Source organism: Myxine glutinosa, chromosome 6 (genome assembly GCF_964187855.1).
Source record: "Myxine glutinosa chromosome 6, kmMyxGlut1.1, whole genome shotgun sequence".
In the NCBI taxonomy this organism is placed as follows: Eukaryota; Metazoa; Chordata; class Myxini; order Myxiniformes; family Myxinidae; genus Myxine; species Myxine glutinosa.
In genome coordinates, this window is record NC_136266.1 from 102,230,865 (window position 1) to 102,251,283 (window position 20,419).

The following is a 20,419-nucleotide window of genomic DNA, read 5'->3' on the forward strand; positions in this document are numbered from 1 at the left end:
GGGTAGCTTGTATGGATGGTGGGTAGCTTGTGTGGATGGTGGGTAGCTTGTGTGGATGGTGGGTAGCTTGTGTGGATGGTGGGTAGCTTGTGTGGATGGTGGGTAGCTTGTGTGGATGGTGGGTAGCTTGTGTGGATGGTGGGTAGCTTGTGTGGATGGTGGGTAGCTTGTGTGGATGGTGGGTAGCTTGTATGGATGGTGGGTAGCTTGTGTGGATGGTGGGTAGCTTGTGTGGATGGTGGGTAGCTTGTGTGGATGGTGGGTAGCTTGTGTGGATGGTGGGTAGCTTGTGTGGATGGTGGGTAGCTTGTGTGGATGGTGGGTCGCTTGTGTGGATGGTGGGTAGCTTATGTGGATGGTAGGTAGCTTGTGTGGATGGTGGGTAGCTTATGTGGATGGTGGGTAGCTTGTGTGGATGGTGGGTAGCTTGTGTGGATGGTGGGTAGCTTGTGTGGATGGTGAATAGCTTGTGCAGATGGTAGGTAGCTTGTGTGGATGGTGGGTAGCTTGTGTGGATGGTGGGTAGCTTGTGTGGATGGTGGGTAGCTTGTGTGGATGGTGGGTAGCTTGTGTGGATGGTGGGTAGCTTGTGTGGATGGTGGGTAGCTTGTATGGATGGTGGGTAGCTTGTGTGGATGGTGGGTAGCTTGTGTGGATGGTGGGTAGCTTGTGTGGATGGTGGGTAGCTTGTATGGATGGTGGGTAGCTTGTGTGGATGGTGGGTAGCTTGTGTGGATGGTAGGTAGCTTGTATGGATGGTGGGTAGCTTGTGTGGATGGTGGGTAGCTTGTGTGGATGGTGGGTAGCTTGTATGTGAATTGGTGACGACACTGGTGTTGGTGCAGCACAGGCATGATTGGCCAAATTGACTCCTGCTGCACCAAACCTTGCAGGTATGCGCACTTGTCTTGAGCTGTCTTTCGCCTGGATTCTCGTCTCACCTTGGAGTTCCACATGCAGGGTGCTCCATCATCCTCCTTCAGGTGGATATTAAACCAGAGGACCCGTTTGGCAGCAATGGTCGTTGATGGATGTTAAAGATCCCTTGGCCTCTTTTGCGAATAGGAGCCAAGTTATCTCCGGCACTCTGAACAAATGACAAATTCAAGCCTAAACTGCGATTGCCAAATAATTCTTTCTTTTGAAATCCCCCTTGACACCAACTTACACTTCTTGCTGTCTTGAAGTGTACACAGTCAGTCAGCGGAGGTGGTTCTGCAGAGTGTACACAGTCATTTAGGCAGTCAACCATATCAGGTTGTACCTTCATTGCACAAGCTGGAGGGAGTCCTGAACAAATCATCGACTCAAGCTATGGTTTCAAAGATTTTGGTGCCAGTGAAAATGTGGATTCACATTCACAAGCTTCTTAGAAATGCATTAATTCAAAAACAAATTCATTAAAAGTTCATTAAAAGTCATTGGGAAATTAAATAGTAAACATACCTATATAACCCCCCACCCCCCCCCCCCCCCCGCCCTTCGTGTGGGATCAGCCAGGGCAAGTTTTTGGTACAAATTTCCAAAAATCTGCTTTTTTTAATTTTCAAGAAAATTTTAAAGAAAAAAAATCAAGAATTTTCAAGTTTTTTCCACAAAATTTTCACAAAAGTCGGATGTTCCACCGAAAGTGATTTTGGCAGGAATTTGCAAAATTGTTCAAGGTTCCCGCTCAAACGTCAGCCCTGGCCAGTCGGTTCGTGAAGACTTGGGCCAAGCTTACCCTGGCCGACCCCATAAGAAAAGTGGGATAATTGTGGCCGCTAAAGAAGAAGAGGATGAGGAGGATGTGGGGTTCAGGATGCCAGCGATAACTTGCCTATTCTTTGCTAAAGACACCGTGCAGGAATCTTTATCATCCACCAAATACCAGTGCTGGTCAATGGATCCTCAGGCTTAAAGTCAAATGGATGGTGCACACATTGATACCTCGCACCACCTGCATGAGATACACCAAGGTGACAATTTATAACTGTCGAGATACAAATCCAGGTTGCACAGCACAAAGGTGAATGGATATACCTTTAAGCTCTCCTACCTAATTCTTCCGATGATCTGGCCAAAGGTAGGTTCAGTTCTGCCAATGATTACACGAGGTGATTTCTTGCCTTCTCGGTGGTAGTTATGGCCAGAATTTGGAATTCAGCGACGATGCCGGTGATAACTCACCTACTCTCCGCAAAGGACACTGTGGGTTAACGTCCACGGATTGATACCTGCAGATGGGACACTCAGTTTAAAGTATCACCAAAAGAGTCGTAAACTTAGGTTGTTGTTAGGTTGTGGACCATCCGACGACCCTCGTACGTACCGGTACATCACAGGTATTAAAGCAGGTGCAATCATTAAATAGGTGTTGAGAACCAGTGTAAACGAGGCTACGAGCTACAGGTAAGCATCGCTGATATATTATATATTATTAGAACTGAACGGTGAACCCCGTGCGACCTGAGACCGCGAAGTGTGTGACCGGGGTGTTCGCACCTTTTTCCAGCTGAAGCTCCTCCATAGAGAAGGTGACGCCGCTGCTTTTGAGCAACAAGAAAACCGCTCGACTGGGAGACGAGCTGAGGTCGCAGTACAAACGCACAGCCATGACGGTCCAACTGAGAAACAGTGCTGGAACGCGCCTTTCCTCTGCGTGGTTCCTTTACAACAAACACCGAGAGCGGCACGGTCCGTGGTGGAGCTTGCAAATCGAGTGGGCGGAGCGTACGGAATGGGGGCGGAGCGGATGCGAGGGAAGGACAACTCGCAGGTATAGCCGAATTTGCTGTTGAGCTGTGTGTCTGTTTGTCTGTCAATCGACTACAGGTCACGATTTTAAACCGATCTTCACGACACTTCACCAGATGGTAAGAGTTTGACATAAGGAAGAAGCCCATTGATTTTTAAGGTCAAAGGTCAAAAGTCATCTTGAGGTCGAATTTCTAAAATTGTCATTTTTCATCCGATTAACCTGTAAAAAAAAAAAAAAACACCTTTAGAGGCCATTTTTCCCCGCAAAGCGGGGGTTGGCCTTTTTCGGGAACCGTGGTTGTTGTTGTTTTTCGGTCCCCTATTTGAAGCAATGTTTTACGGCCGGATGCCCTTCCTGACGCCAACCCTTTTTGCCGCCTTTAACGACAAACAGGGAATTACCAGTGAACTGGTACTCAAACTGGATTAACCTGTAAGTTAAAGAGTATTTGCATAATGCATCACTGAATTGGAAAACAAACTATTTTTGAGGTCAAAAGGTCAAAGGTCAACTCAACGTAAAACTCCTCCAACTCGCCCTGGAAACAATTTTCATCTGAATAATAATCAATTTTCATTTGATGGACCTGTCTGCTTTGATTAATCATCATCAATTTTAATCTTCATGAAATGGACAATTTAATGTATCGATGGCAACCGTTTTTTCTAGGGGAGGGGTGGATGTTGGGGGAGGAAGAATCGTGCTTTGCATTACCTTGTTTATTTATTTACCAAACTTGTACTTTTAATAGTTTAATTTATTTATTTTCATCACTCATTTGCTATCGTCCTGATGAAACCTGTTCCTTATTACCTCCGCCACCAAAGGTGAATGAAGGTTATGTTTTCACCCCTGTTTATTTGTTTGTTTGTGAACAAAATATCTCAAAAAGTTGTCGACGGATTCGGACGAAATTTGGCAGAGATGTAGCGTATGTAACAAGGACGAAATGATTCGATTTTGATGAAGATCCGGATTCGGATCCGGCTACTCGAATTTTATAAGTGATTCTTCACCATTGGGAGATGGGGCCAAAAACTATACATAGCAGGATATCTCAAAAAGTTATGGACGGATTCGGACGAAATTTGGCAGAGATGTATTGTATGTGACAAGGACGAAATGATTCGATTTTGATGAAGATCCGGATTCGGCTACTCGAATTTTATAAGTGATTCTTCACCATTGGGAGATGGGGCCAAAAACTATACATAGCAGGATATCTCAAAAAGTTATGGACGGATTCGGACGAAATTTGGCAGAGATGTATTGTATGTGACAAGGACGAAATAATTAGATTTTGGTGAAGATCCGGATTCGGATCCGGCTACTCGAATTTTATAAGTGATTCTTCACCATTGGGAGATGGGGCCAAAAACTATACATAGCAGGATATCTCAAAAAGTTACGACGAAACTTTGTGGACCGGTTGGGTGTCTGACAAGGACGATTCGATTCGATTTTGGTGAAGATCTGAATATGGATTCGGATATGAGAATTATTTAATTTTCTAAGTGATTCTTCACCATTGGGAGAAAGGCCAAAAAACGATGCACAACATGATATTTAAAAAAGTTGTGGACGGATTTGGACGAAACTTGGTGGACAGGTTGGGTGTGTGACAAGAACAAGCAGATTCGATTTTGGTTCAGGTCCGAATCAAGACTCTCTGCTCACCTTCACTCCATCAATCCTCCTTTTCCCGCCTCTGGAACAATCTCCCACACTCTCTTCAATCCCACTCCTCCCTCCAGGTCTTTAAAACAGCTGTTCACCACCATCTCTTATCTTCCCCCATCCAAAACCTTGATCTTTTCTACCTCCGTTAAAACACCCCAAATCCACCTCTTTAAATCCCCAACTTCATTCCTGAAATTCCTAGAAGTTTTCATTTGCTTTATACCGTGTACCGCTCCCTCCTCCCCCAGCCCTCTCTCTTCCACAGATCTACCGACGTCCCTGTTGTCTTCTGTTGTTGTGCTTGTGTGCTTCCCGCTCTCTCCCTCTTGTCTCCCGCTCCCTTCATTGCATGTTTTAATGTTCAAAATCAAATATGATTTTCTCTGCAACCGTTGGTCCGATTGACAGGAAATTTTCACCATAGGTGCAACTCCACCTGTAGAATGTTTATTGATAATTATGACGTCATAGGTCACGTGGTACGGGCGCTATCTTGGAAAAACCGAAAAATTTTGCACCTCTATATCTCCGAAAGTGCTGAATAGAAAAAATTGAGACATGGCTCATTGTAAAGAACTCTCCATGGGGAATAAAATATGTTAATGATGATGTCATAGGTGTCTCCATTGCGACATCATAATTCGACAAGTACAAAACTTCATCCGATCAAGATGAAATTTCTTGAGCGTCATTTAGGGATAAATTGATGGGGTCAAAAAAACATGACGTCATCGGTCACGTGGTTCGGCCGCCATATTTGTTTTAACATAAAAGCCTTAAAAACCACTGAAAACACGTCCTGGCGAGGGTCTGCGATCTGATTGCTCTTTCTTGTTATATTAGTTATTGCAATGTGTACGAACTAAAGGGCGAGTCATAAGTCCCAGGACACGATTTTAGCTGCTTATTCACGATTTGTTTATACCATATATTTATACTGTTTTCTCTTTTTTTCAGATAATACAAATAATACATTAAACCAAGATGGCAGACACGAGTCCATTTACAGTGGAGGAGAGGCTGGGAGGAGTAGTGTGGTACCATGAGGGGAGAAACACAAACAAGAGGATGAAACAGGTGCAGTAATACTTTGAGAAGCGATTTGGAAATCCAGCACCGTCAAAATGAAATCTTCATCTTTGGGGGAAAATGCATTTTAGACTGGAAGTGTTCTCGACACCAAGTGCAGCAGATGATCAAAAATTAGTGATTTGGGAATCCAAAACATTTTTAAAAATCCATTCCCAGATTTCTGAAAAAAAATCATTACGGAAGCGTTCTGCAGAGTTGGGTGTTTCGTATTCATCGTTACATCGCACAACGAAAGAAGACCTTCACATGAAACCATATAAACCAACTGTCATTTGTGAATTGTCAGATGCAGATCATGAAAACAGGTTAACAGCTTGTGACAAAATCATCTTGTACAAGATGGTATAAACAAATCTTGTATAAACAGCTAAGACCATGCCCTGGGATTTGGGACTCGCCCTGTAGAAATGTCCAACGGATGATACACGTCGTGAAAAATGTCAGGGCATTCCTGACTAATAGCTTTCGTCACCAAGGCAGAATTCCTCATTGAAGAGAACGCAATTTCGAGATGTATGAATCTTGTAAAGCACCAAACGGTCCTCACAAGGTGAACACGTATGTTGATAATTTAGTCCGTATTGACATTACAACGAAATTCGGGCTGCCAAGGAAGCTCAAAGGAATTGCATTCACCTTCGTTCTACATTTATAAATCCATGCCTAATCTTCAGAGGATGTTCGAGAGTGGCATAGCCATGCCACTAACAATGATGCAACCAGCAGGCAGGTTTCTGCAAACATGTCAACGAACTGGAACGGTACTCGGTAGAGCGCAAACGTCCACCAGGTGAACAGTTTACGTTTTGTATCCCACTGATAGGCCAGATCTGGATCCGGACCCAAACCAAAATCGAATCAGGTTGTTCTTGTCATCTACCCAACTCATCCACCAAGTTTTGTCATAAGTTGTCCACAACATTTTGAGATATCCTGCTCACAGACAGACAAACAGATATATTGGGGTGAAAACATAACCTCCGTCCACCTGTGGCAGAGGTAACAATGCAAGTGGATGTGGTCCCTGACCACTCGAGCAAAACTAACAAAAAAAAGAAATTATTTTCATTACTTACTGAATGAGTTAATGGAGATTACCACCATTAATTTGGCAGATTGAGACAAATATATATATATATATATATATATATATATAATATGGCTCATAGTGTAGCTTGTACATAAATCACATGCAGCACAAGTAAATATGGAGACAGCAGGTTCTTTACACGAATTACAAGGACAGTAATGTACAGTACAATGGAATAATAATTTAATTGATCAGGGCCGTCTCTCTGGAAACGACCCTGATCCAGGGTTATTATACTACTAATTAGTTATTATCTAATTATACTACTCGCAGAAACCCGGTTCCACCGAGCTGTTGTAAGGGAATTAGTTCCCAATAGAGTGTGGAATATTTTGGGTGTTTGCTAGGAATATCCTTTGACATCATAAGGGCATGGACCCTCAGAAAATCTGTATAATGTATGTGACTTCAAGTCCTAAACGCACCCACTCCCCCACACCCTCCCAACTCCCAAGTCCTCGACCCCAAATCTTCAAGCCTCCTCTCCCAATTCTGTCCCCTCTCTGCACCCCCACCCTGTTTTCAACCCCTTTCTACTTCAAGTCCTAAACCCTCGCCCTCCCCCAGCCCCAAGTCCTCGACCCCAAGTCCTCAAGCCATCTCGCCCAACTCTGACCCCTCTCTGCACCCCCACCCTGTTTTCACCCCCTTTCTCTTCAAGTCCTCAACCTCTCTGTTGCCCACTCCTCCTTTCTCCTTTAAGTCCTCAACCTCCACTTCTCCAAGCCATAGATCTGCAGCTTTTGCTGCCAGGCCATGCTGCCACCTACCTGCTATTTGTTCATAGGCGATAAAGGTCTGAAGATCTGCTTGTTTCATGGCCCAATGGGCCAGGTTTCGTTTTTATTGGACCACCAGGGATATTGCTTGCTTTGTTTTGTAGGCCCTCTAGGCCATTCAATTAAAGACACCTTCTGTACAGTTGCTGGTTCCGTCCAAGCCAAGAAGGTCATGAAAACTCCATTGTAAAGAGGTCATGTGGGCCATGGTGCAATTTTTTGTGGGCCTGAGTGCCGAAGATTTACCTGTGGAAGACCACTGAGGCCATTTATGCAAAGAACCAGCGGGGCTGTGACTGCCATACGCTAATGTTGCTAGATCCTGTGGTCACCAAGGGCGCAGGTAACGCAGGGGCCCAGGATTCTTGTAGACAGCTTGGGGGAAGGAAAGCAATGCTGGGTAGGGGTTCCACCACAAAAACTCTGTGCAAAAGACTTGAAAAATTTTATTATTCTTGAAAAGAAGAAGAGGCACATCCCTTCCCAACCACACGTTATTGTTTTTTAGTCGAGTTTTTAGCTCACTTGGAAGAAAAATTGTTCAGGTGAGGTATTGGGTGTCCGTCAGTCGGTATGTAAACAATTGGAGTCGATCCTCTTCTCCGAAACTACACACACAATTTCGATGAAACTTGACCACAACCTTCATCACCAGTGATGCTAAAACAAATAGTCCTATTTTCATTAAAACTTTGCAGAACTTCTGAGGACCAAGGCCTCCTGATGCCTTGCAAATCCCATTTAATAAACATTAAGTAGATCAATTTGAAAGTTGATGGGATCAAAACATTACGATTCTGGGATTTCTACTTTTGACTTCTCAAAAAGTATTCCTCCGATTAGATGTAACTTGCTAGGAATCATCTCCACACGGTCTTTTCACAAGTTTGTTTAAACCATCAGCTAATTTACATATTTCTTAGATCATCCATACCTAACATTGGTTCCCCGGTTCTAACAGGTGAGCCTAGGGGCATTGCCCCTATTTTTATTCAATTGCATCCAAATTCAGTATTGGCTAAGTATGTGCATAGTGAGCGGGGCATAGCTGTGGTGACGCATTAACACATTTAGCATAAGAATGAACATTTTAATTTTTCTCTGCAAGAGGGATTAGATTAGGGTAGGGAGTTGTTGTTGTTGTCATACAGCCCCAGGCAGTTCTCTTGAACAAATCTGCAGCATGGAGTCAGCCGATTGATCTCCCAGGAGTGACCCACATCTAGGTTGGTGAACCCCTGCCTTCACAAAATTCGGGCTAGAACAGAGTTAGAGAGAGAGAGGGAGAGAGAGGGACAGAGAGAGAGATTGAGAGACATTTGAAATTTTGTTTCTCTTTATTACTAGGAAATCAGTGTACATGATGAAAAGTAATTTGACATTGTAGCGGCTACCGCTGGGTTTTCACAATCGCCTTGCACCTATCAAGGACGCGGAGCGATCACCATGCCGGGCTCGTCCAGGACGCCCGGGCAGGCCCGCGCTCAACTTGCCAGGCCTCGGTCGGGACGCCCGGGCATGCCCGGGCAGGCTCGCCCTCAACTTGCCAGGCCGCAGCCAGGACGCTGGGCCACGCCCCCTCTCGCCTTTCCTGGGCAAACGCTCCGGGATAATATGTATATATATTGCTGCCCGATAAACGGGCTTTTCAGAGTGCCTGAGTGTTTGGTTTGATTAAAGCAACTCGGATGAATTCCAGCTTTTTGTCGCGTCCATTCTTCCGATCGACGTGGGAGCCCCAGCTCCTTCATTGGTGACCTACCGACATGGACACGGCAGTCGCCCTTAAACTGCCTACCTTCTGGGAGGCTCACGCGGCGGTTTGGTTCGCACAGGCGGATTCCCTGTTCGCCCTGCGAGGCATCACGGCCGACGACACCCGCTTCCACCATGTGGTAGCAGCACTCGGTTCGGCCACCGCGGCCCGCGCCCTGAGCCTCCTCGAGAGCCCGCCAGCCGCTGACAAATACGGCGCGATTAAGAAGCTTCTCCTCGACGCTTTCGCCCTCCCATCGGCGGAACGCGCACGGCGCCTGCTCGACCTGCCCGAGCTCGGCGACACGCGCCCTTCCGAGCGAATGGACTACATGCTTTCACTGCTCGGCGAGCACTCTCCGGCATTCCTGTTCCGGGAGCTGTTCCTCCGTCAGCTGCCTAACCCGGTACGCCTCGCCCTGGCAAGCACGACGATCACAGATCCCCGGGCCCTTGCCAGAGAAGCCGACAAGATCTCCGCCGCAGGACAGCGCATCGCAGCGGCGACATGGGACCCACCGCCGTCCGACGCAACACCCATGGCGCCCGAGCACCCGGCACGGTCGACGACCGAACTGCCGACGCAATTGGCGGCCGCTACACCGAGCCGACCACCTCCAGCACGACGACCGGAGCCTCCACCTGACCAAGCGTGGTGTTACTATCATGCCAGGTTCGGACAGAAGGCCCGGACATGCCGACCCCCGTGCACCTTCGGCAGGCCGGGAAACGGCCGGGCCGGCGTTCATTACCAGCCATGAGCGCCGGCCACACGGGCAACTTACTGTTCATCACGGATAAAGCGTCCGGACGGCGCTTCCTGTGCGACACCGGCGCCCAACTGAGCGTCATACCCGCCTCTGACCAGGACAGGCAATCCGCGGTTTGCGGCCCCTCCTTGGTTGCGGCCAACGGATCGACCATCCGCACCTTCGGCCCGCGCAACGTCACCCTCTGCTTCGGCGGCCAATGCTTTGCTTGGACGTTTGTAACTGCAAACATGCCCATGGGTCTGCTAGGCGCCGACTTCCTCTGCGCACACGGACTGCTGGTGGACGTCCAACGGCGTCGTTTAATCAACGCCGAAATCTTCAGCTCCCTGGTATGCACATTGAGCAGCTCTGCGCCGACCGAGCTGGCATACGCCGTCCCGGCGGCAAACGAGTTTGCTCGCCTGCTCACGGAGTTCCCGGCCCTCACGCGGCCGACGTTTTCGGCCGTCGCAGTACGGCATGGGATCGAGCACCACATACCAACCACGGGCCCGCCGGTCTACGCCAGGGCCCGCCGCCTCGACCCAGCCAAGCTCGCCGTGGCGAAGGCCGAATTTGACGCGTTGGAGCACCTCGGCATCGTGCGGCGCTCCGATAGCGCGTGGGCCTCGCCACTGCACATCGTGCCAAAGCCGGGGGGTGGATGGCGCCCGTGTGGCGACTACCGCCGTCTCAATGACGCTACCACCCCCGACAGGTACCCGATCCCGCATATCCAAGACTTCTCCGCCCGTCTGGCGGGACGGGTCATTTTTTCGAAAATTGATCTCATACGGGGATATCACCAGGTACCTGTCAGGGCGGCCGACGTCCCTAAAACGGCAGTCATCACGCCGTTCGGCTTATTCGAATTCTTGCGGATGCCATTTGGTCTCAAGAACGTGGCTCAGGCGTTCCAGCGCTTGATGGACGGCGTGCTGCGTGACCTGCCGTTCCTTTTCGTTTACCTGGACGACATCCTCATCGCCAGCACGTCCCGGGCCGAGCACCTCCTCCACCTCCGAACACTGTTCGGGCGCCTCAGCGAGCACGGCCTCATCGTCAACCCGGCCAAATGCCACTTCGGCACGACGGCCGTTGATTTTTTGGGCCACCACATCACCAAGAACGGGGCTGTGCCGCTGCCAACCAAGGTCGAGGCCATCACCACGTTCCCGCGTCCCCGCACCATAAAGGCCCTGCAGGAATTCCTGGGAATGGTGAATTTTTATCACCGCTTCGTGCCCCGCGCTGCTCAACTCATGCGGCCCCTCTACGAAGCCCTCCGGGGCAAGCCGGCCAAGCACGACATCGCCTGGTCCGCAGCAATGGATGCGGCCTTCCAAAGCTCAAAGCGGGCCCTCGCCGACGCAACACTGCTCGCTCACCCGGTGCTCAACGCTCCCATCGCCCTCACCACGGATGCCTCTGACTACGCGGTGGGCGCCATACATGAGCAATGGGTGAACGGGGTTTGGCAGCCACTCGCTTTTTTCAGCCGGCAGCTCCGGCCGAACGAGCTCAAATACAGCACGTTTGACCGGGAGCTCCTCGGTCTACACCTGGCCGTCCGCCATTTCCGCCACCTCCTGGAGGGCCGACCTTTCACGGCGTTCGTCGACCACAAGCCGTTGGTTTACGCCATGGCCAAGGTCACGGAGCCGTGGTCGGCCCGCCAACAGCGCCACCTCTCCGCCGTGTCGGAGTTTACCACGGACATCCGGCACGTCGCCGGCAAAAACAACGCCGTGGCCGACTGTCTTTCCCGGGCCAGCGCGAACGCGGTCCACCTGGGCGTGGCCTTTGCGCTTATGGCGGCGGACCAAACCACCGACACCACGGTGCAAGCCCTCCGGGCGGCGGACATGGGCCTCCGCCTGGCCGACATCCCCTTCGCGGACACTGTCCTGCTCTGCGACGTCTCCCAAGGCCAGCCTCGCCCCATCGTGCCCGTCACCTGGCAACGCCGCATCTTCGCCTCCCTCCACGGCCTTTCCCACCCGGGCCGGAAAGTTTCCCAGAAGCTGGTGTCGGCGCGATTCGTCTGGCACGGCCTTCGTCGGGACGTCCGCGATTGGACCAGCACCTGCACGGCCTGCCAACGGGCCAAGGTCCACCGACACACCCAGGCCCCGCTGGCACCTTTCACCGTTTCGACCACATCAACGTGGATCTGGTGGGCCCCCTCCCCCCATCACAGGGGTTCACACACCTGCTCACCATGGTGGACAGGACCACCAGGTGGCCGGAGGCCGTTCCCCTCGTCTCCACCACCACCGCCGACATGGCGCAGGCTTTCATCGCCACCTGGGTCGCCCGCTTCGGCGCACCGGCGGACATCTCGTCAGACCGCGGACCACAGTTCACCTCCGAGCTGTGCGGCGCGGTCGCCCGCAACCTGGGGGTCAAGCTCCACCGTACTACGGCCTACCACCCCCAAGCAAACGGGTTGTGCGAGCGATTCCACCGCCCCATGAAGGCCGCGCTCATGGCCGGCCTTCAAGACGGCGGTTGGGCCGACCGGCTGCCGTGGGTCCTTTTGGGCCTCCGCACGGCCCCCAAGGAGGACCTCCAGGCATCCACCGCCGAGCTTGTCTATGGCCAGGCGCTACGCGTCCCGGGCGAATTCGTGCCCGACGCTACCAGTCCCTGGTCCGCAGCTCACCAGCGCTCGGACCTCCAGGAGGCCGCCCGACGGTTTGCCCCCGTGCCAACATCCCACCACGGTGACCCCCAGTCCTACGTCCCCCCAGCACTTCGCACAGCGGAGTATGTTTTTGTGCGTCACGACGCACATCGGGGGCCACTCCGGCCGCCGTACGACGGGCCCTTCTGGGTGCTGCGACGGGACGACAAGTCGTTCGTCATCGACATCGGCGGCAGGTCGGACCGGATTGCGGTGGACCGCCTCAAGCCGGCGCACGTGGACGTCGACCACCCACCACGGGTGGCCCTTCCGCCGCGGCGAGGCCGCCCCCCGTCCACGGTGCCCCCCACTCGACCGCCCACCACCACACCAGACCCCCTCCCACGACCCGCCAGGGGTCGCTTTGGCCGGGTCATCAGGACCCCCCTCAAATTGACCCTGCCGGTGCAAGTCGATTCTGGGGGGACGTGTGTAGTGGCTACCGCTGGGTTTTCACAATCGCCTTGCACCTATCAAGGACGCGGAGCGATCACCATGCCGGGCTCGTCCAGGACGCCCGGGCAGGCCCGCGCTCAACTTGCCAGGCCTCGGTCGGGACGCCCGGGCATGCCCGGGCATGCCCGGGCAGGCTCGCCCTCAACTTGCCAGGCCGCAGCCAGGACGCTGGGCCACGCCCCCTCTCGCCTTTCCTGGGCAAACGCTCCGGGATAATATGTATATATATTGCTGCCCGATAAACGGGCTTTTCAGAGTGCCTGAGTGTTTGGTTTGATTAAAGCAACTCGGATGAATTCCAGCTTTTTGTCGCGTCCATTCTTCCGATCGACGTGGGAGCCCCAGCTCCTTCAACATATTTCATATAAATAAGGATAGGGGTTACATGAGAGCAAGGGCTAGAATTTACAAATTAACTTGGAGGACACCATCAACCAAGCTGCAAAGGGATTCCTTCACGTACCATCGCTGTGAGAAAAGTGCACAATCAATGAATTCAAACTCCAGATGTAAACGAGACGTAACTAGACCTTTAAAAATCATTAAAACATCATCATCAGATGAAAGAAGTGCACGAATGGTTTGTATTTTGTGCTTCATTGATAAATAAATAGCAAGTTTTGCCTCAGCAAAGAGATAGTTGGCGAAAATACATTCCTCTTTACACCGGTAAGAAATATTAAAACCAAATATAAAAACACAATATGTAAAAAACAAACCTAGCCCTTCAATCACACATTCAACTGAAACTGAACTGATAAAACTGAAAACAAGTACAGATACATTCAAAGTACACCACCCCCATGCCAAATAATTAAATATTCTACAGCGCGGCTCATAGAGATTGCATTGGGAGGGAGAAGTGTACACTAATTGATTGATTAATTGTATAATTAAAATCAATAAAAGATTATCACAAAATATTTTCTTAATCAATTGGCTAATAGCATAACTAAACTACTAGTGCTTCATCAGAAGATGTATCTTTAAAAAAATTAATTTAATAAGTCATTAATAAAAAATGAAATAATTAATTGATTAATCAATAAATAATTAATCGATTAAATGATTAATCAATAAATCAAAAATATCCTTGATAGCCACATCACTTGGTCACTCATGTCCAAATATGAGCTTCCCAGCTCAAAAGATGCCTGAGCTATTGGCCAAATGAGAAAGAAAATAAATAAATGATTAATAATGAAAATAAATAAATAATCATGAAAAAATTAAATTATTAATCAATTCAGTCAGAGAACACATAAACCACCACCATTTCATCAGAATCTGTAACTTAAAAAAAAAAATTTTTTGGTCATTAATCAAATAATTAAATAATTAATCGATTAATTGATTAATTGATTAATTAATAAATCAAAAATAGCCTTTGCAGCCAAATCCCCTGGTCATTGGCATGTCCAAATATCAGCTTCCTAACTCAAAAGGTGCCTGAGTTAATGGTCAGAAGAGAAAGGAAATTTGATTAATTAAATAAGTACTTAATTAATCGCTAATAATTAAATAACTCCTCAATTAATTGATTAATCAAAAAAACAAAATATAGCGTTTTTGACAAAGGACTTGCTCACTATTGTGCCGAAATTTCAGCTTCCTAGCTCAAAGGATGGCTGAGATATCGCCCGGACAAACAAACAAGAAAACAAGAAAGCAAGAAAGAAAACAAACAAGTACAGATACATTCAAAGTACACTGCCCCCTTGCCAAATAATTAAATATCCTACAGCGCGGCATTGCCGGGGCACCTCCGGCGCTCGGCAATACCGCAGTGCAGCTCATAGAGGCTGATTTGGGAGGGAGAGGTGTACGCTAATTCATTGATTAATTGTACAATTAAAATCAATAAAAGATTATCACAAATTATTTTCTTAATCAATTGGCTAATAGCACAACTAAACCACTCGTGCTTCATCAAAAGATGTATCTTTTAGAAATTTAATTAAATAAGTCATTAATAAAAAATTAAATAATTAATTGATTCACCAATAAATAATTAATCGATTAAATGATTAATCAATAAATCAAAAATATCCTTGATAGCCACATCACTTGGTCACTGTCATGTCCAAATATTAGCTTCCGAGCTCAAAAGGTGCCTGAGATATTGGCCAAATGAGAAAGAAAGTAAATAAATGATTAATAATGAAAATAAATAAATAATAATCATTAAAAAATTAAATTATTAATCAATTCGGTCAGAGAACAGATAAACCACCACCATTTCATCAGAATCTGTAACTTTAAAAAAAAAAATTTTTTAGTCATTAATCGAATAATTAAATAATTAATCGATTAATTGATTGATTAATTAATAAATCAAAAATAGCCTTTGCAGCCAAATCACCTGGTCATTGGCATGTCCAAATATCAGCTTCCTAACTCAAAAAGGTGCCTGAGTTAATGGTCAGAAGAGAAAGGAAATTTGATTAATTAAATAAGTACTTAATTAATCGCTAATAATTAAATAACTCCTCAATTAATTGATTAATCAAAAAACAAAAAATAGCGTTTTGACAAAGGACTTGCTCACTATTGTGTCGAAATTTCAGCTTCCTCGCTCAAAGGATGGCTGAAATATCACCCGGACAAACAAACAAGAAAGAAAACAAACAAGAAAACAAACAACCAGAGTGAAAACTGAGTACTCCCTTTCAGCGTGCGTCACTGCCAAGTCCCCTTCGGTGCCCAGCAATGACGATTTGCAATGCCTGGAGATGGCATAGGAAAGGTGCTGTGTACAACAAGAAAGAAAACAAACAAACAGAGTGAAAACTGAGTACTCCCTTTCAGTGTGCGTCACTGCCGAGCCCCCTTCGGTGCCCAGCAGTGACGATTTGCAATGCCTGGAGATGGCATAGGAAAGGTGCGGTGTACAACAAACAACCAGAGTGAAAACAGAGTACTCCCTTTCAGCGTGCGTCACTGCCGAGCCCCCTTCGGTGGCCGGCAATGACGATTTGCAATGCCTGGAGATGGCATAGGAAAGGTGCGGTGTACAACAAGAAAACAAACAAACAAACAACCAGAGTGAAAACTGAGTACTCCCTTTCATCGTTCGTCACTGGCGAGCCCCCTTCGGTGCCCGGCAATGACGTTTTGCAATGCCTGGAGATGGCATAGGAAAGGAGCGTTGGTGAACCCAGCATTGTGAACATGTTACCCAGCATTGTGAATACTTCACCCACCATTGTGAACACTTCACCCAGCATTGTGAACACTTTACCCAGCATTGTGAACACTTCACCCAGCATTGCAAACACTTTACCCAGCATTGTGAACACTTCACCCAGCATTGTGAACACTTTACCCAGCATTGTGAACACCTCACCCAGCATTGTGCACACTTCACCCAGCATTGTGAACACTTCACCCAGCATTGTGAACACTTCACCCAGCATTGCAAACACTTTACCCAGCATTGTGAACACTTCACCCAGCATTGCAAACACTTTACCCAGCATTGTGAACACTTCACCCAGCATTGTGAACACTTTACCCAGCATTGTGAACACTTTACCCAGCATTGTGAACACTTCACCCAGCATTGTGAACACTTCACCCAGCATTATGAACACTTTACCCAGCATTGTGAACACTTTACCCAGCATTGTGAACACTTCACCCAGCATTGCAAACACTTTACCCAGCATTGTGAACACCTCACCCAGCATTGTGAACACTTTACCCAGCATTGTGAACACCTCACCCAGCATTGTGAACACTTCACCCAGCATTGTGAACACTTCACCCAGCATTGTGAACACTTCACCCAGCATTGTGAACACGTTACCCAGCATTGTGAACACTTCACCCACCATTGTGAACACTTCACCCAGCATTGTGAACACTTTACCCAGCATTGTGAACACTTCACCCAGCATTGTGAACACTTCACCCAGCATTGTGAACACTTCACCCAGCATTGCAAACACTTTACCCAGCATTGTGAACACTTCACCCAGCATTGCAAACACTTTACCCAGCATTGTGAACACTTCACACAGCATTGTGAACACTTCACCCAGCATTGTGAACACTTTACCCAGCATTGTGAACACTTCACCAAGCATTGTGAACACGTTACCCAGCATTGTGAACACTTCACCAAGCATTGTGAACACTTTACCCAGCATTGTGAACACCTCACCCAGCATTGTGAACACCTCACCCAGCATTGTGAACACCTCACCCAGCATTGTGAACACTTCACCTGGCTTGCCTTCAAGAACACTTCACCAAGTTTCCCGGCTTGCCTTGTGAACACTTTACCCAGTATTGTGAACACCTCACCCAGCATTGTGAACACTTCACCCAGCATTGTGAACACTTTACCCAGTATTGTGAACACCTCACCCAGCATTGTGAACACTTCACCCAGCATTGTGAACACCTCGCCCAGCAATGCAAACACTTTACCCAGCATTGTGAACACCTCACCGAGCATTGCAAACACCTCGCCCAGCAATGCAAACACTTTACCCAGCATTGTGAACACTTCACCCAGCATTGTGAACACGTCACCCACCATTGTGAACACTTCACACAGCATTGTGAACACTTCACCCAGCATTGTGAACACTTCACCCAGCATTACAAACACTTTACCCAGCATTGTGAACACTTCACACAGCATTGTGAACACTTCACCCAGCATTGTGAACACTTTACCCAGCATTGTGAACACTTCACCAAGCATTGTGAACACGTTACTCAGCATTGTGAACACTTCACCCAGCATTGTGAACACTTTACCCAGCATTGTGAACACTTCACCCAGCATTGGGAACACGTTACCCAGCATTGTGAACACCTCACCAAGCATTGTGAACACTTTACCCAGCATTATGAACACTTTACCCAGCATTGTGAACACCTCACCGAGCATTGCAAACACCTCGCCCAGCAATGCAAACACTTTACCCAGCATTGTGAACACTTTACCCAGCATTGTGAACACTTTACCCAGCATCGTGAACACTTCACACAGCATTGTGAACACTTCACCCAGCATTGTGAACACGTTACCTAGCATTGTGAACACTTCACCCACCATTGTGAACACTTCACCCAGCATTGTGAACACTTCACCCAGCATTGTGAACACTTCACCCAGCATTGCAAACACTTTACCCAGCATTGTGAACACTTCACCCAGCATTGCAAACACTTTACCCAGCATTGTGAACACTTCACCCAGCATTGTGAACACTTTACCCAGCATTGTGAACACTTTACCCAGCATTGTGAACACTTCACCCAGCATTGTGAACACTTTACCCAGCATTGTGAACACTTTACCCAGCATTGTGAACACTTCACACAGCATTGTGAACACTTCACCCAGCATTGTGAACACGTTACCTAGCATTGTGAACACTTCACCCACCATTGTGAACACTTCACCCAGCATTGTGAACACTTTACCCAGCATTGTGAACACTTCACCCAGCATTGTGAACACTTCACCCAGCATTGTGAACACTTTACCCAGCATTGTGAACACTTTACCCAGCATTGTGAACAATTCACCCAGCATTGTGAACACTTCACCCAGCATTGTGAACACTTTACCCAGCATTGTGAACACCTCACTCAGCATTGTGAACACTTTACCCAGCATTGTGAACACCTCACTCAGCATTGTGAACACATTACCCAGCATTGTGAACACCTCACCCAGCATTGTGAACACCTCACCCAGTATTGTGAACACTTCACCCAGCATTGTGAACACTTTACCCAGCATTGTGAACACTTTACCCAGCATTGTGAACACTTTACCCAGCATTGTGAACACTTCACACAGCATTGTGAACACTTCACCCAGCATTGTGAACACGTTACCCAGCAATGTGAACACTTCACCCACCATTGTGAACACTTTACCCAGCATTGTGAACACTTCACCCAGCATTGCGAACACATCACCCAGCATTGTGCACACTTCACCCAGCATTGTGAACACTTCACCCAGCATTGCAAACACTTTACCCAGCATTGTGAACACTTCACCCAGCATTGTGAACACTTTACCCAGCATTGTGAACACTTCACCCAGCATTGTGAACACCTCACTCAGCATTGTGAACACATTACCCAGCATTGTGAACACCTCACCCAGCTTGTGAACACTTCACCCAGCATTGTGAACCCTTTACCCAACATTGTGAACACTTTACCCAGCATTGTGAACACTTCACCCAGCATTACAAACACTTTACCCAGCATTGTGAAAACCTCACCCAGCATTGTGCACACTTCACCCAGCATTGTGAACACCTCACCCAGCATTGTGAACACCTCACCGAGCATTGCAAACACTTTACCCAGCGGTAAAGAGGAGCCAACCTCATACATTCAATAACAGCATGAAAAACAGATTCAGGGACATCACAGAAGGGACACATTTCCGAGTTGTCAGGGCATATGCGGTGAGGTAAAACGTTTGAAGATAAAATATAATGTGCCAGTCACCATTGCAGGTCCCCAGTGCGTTTGACAAGGGGTGCCCTATACATGGTGAGCCATTTGATTGTTGCGGAAGCACCAATTTGGAGCAGAGGTCTCCAGTGTGTTTGTGGTTCTGCAGGTTTACAGGGAACAAAAATTCCAACACACAAGGAATAAACAGAGGATTTCCCCATTGTATTAAAAGGAATAAGACCTTGGAAAGAAATTAATAGTTTTGGAAAGGGGCATTGGGACAAAGGACAAATGACACTTCAGCCCGGTTTGTTTAAAAAGGTGTAAAATCAGAGAGAAGATTCTCCCAATCACTCTGATAGACCGAACACCAGCAGCCACAGCAACGTCAGCTGCTGACTTCCATTTATGGAGGAAAGGGTCCCGAAAGTTTTTGACCTTGGTACAATCAATATCAATGAATTTTTGCATAAAAGATCAGTCACTACAGACCCCATAAAAATTGGATTTAAAAAGACTGACTCATTTTAAAACATTGGGAGGGAATAATCACATGTATCACGCTGAAACTGAATCACCTGCCATGCTTCCAGCATGCTCCTGTAGAACAGGGGGACCAAAGTTAAATCAACGCTCTTGATGTCGATGAGAAAGAGCTGCTGGTCAAAACCAAGTTTCCCGGCTTGCCTAAGTAGGCAGTGAGCAAAAACTTTCCACGGGACATCCGTGTACAGAAGCCGGCATAGTGAGAGGAGGCGAAAAGCCATCACCTTACTGTTGACATCGACCAACCCCTGCCACCTTCAGCAGAGCCAGTGTTCCCCCCCCCCCCCTCCCCAAAAAAGTCAATAAAAACACTTGAGAGCTTTTTAAGAATAAAAGCTGGGGCTTGTCGTGCCTTAAGCTTATGCCACAGCATTGATGCCGCAAGATTGTTTATTATCAGGG

General features: G+C 47.8%; 1 protein-coding gene across 1 annotated transcript in view; it reads right to left on the reverse strand.

Annotated features, from left to right (window-relative positions):
* Positions 1-2,670, reverse strand: part of LOC137418444 (glutathione S-transferase theta-3-like) — a 36,574-nt gene extending 33,904 nt beyond the window's left edge. Inside the window, exon 1 of the mRNA XM_068104506.2 lies at positions 2,485-2,670. Within this exon, the coding sequence (XP_067960607.2) occupies positions 2,485-2,596 (112 nt within the window). The 5' untranslated portion in view covers positions 2,597-2,670. The remainder of the gene's footprint in view (positions 1-2,484) is intronic.
* Between the last annotated feature and the right edge of the window lie 17,749 nt (positions 2,671-20,419).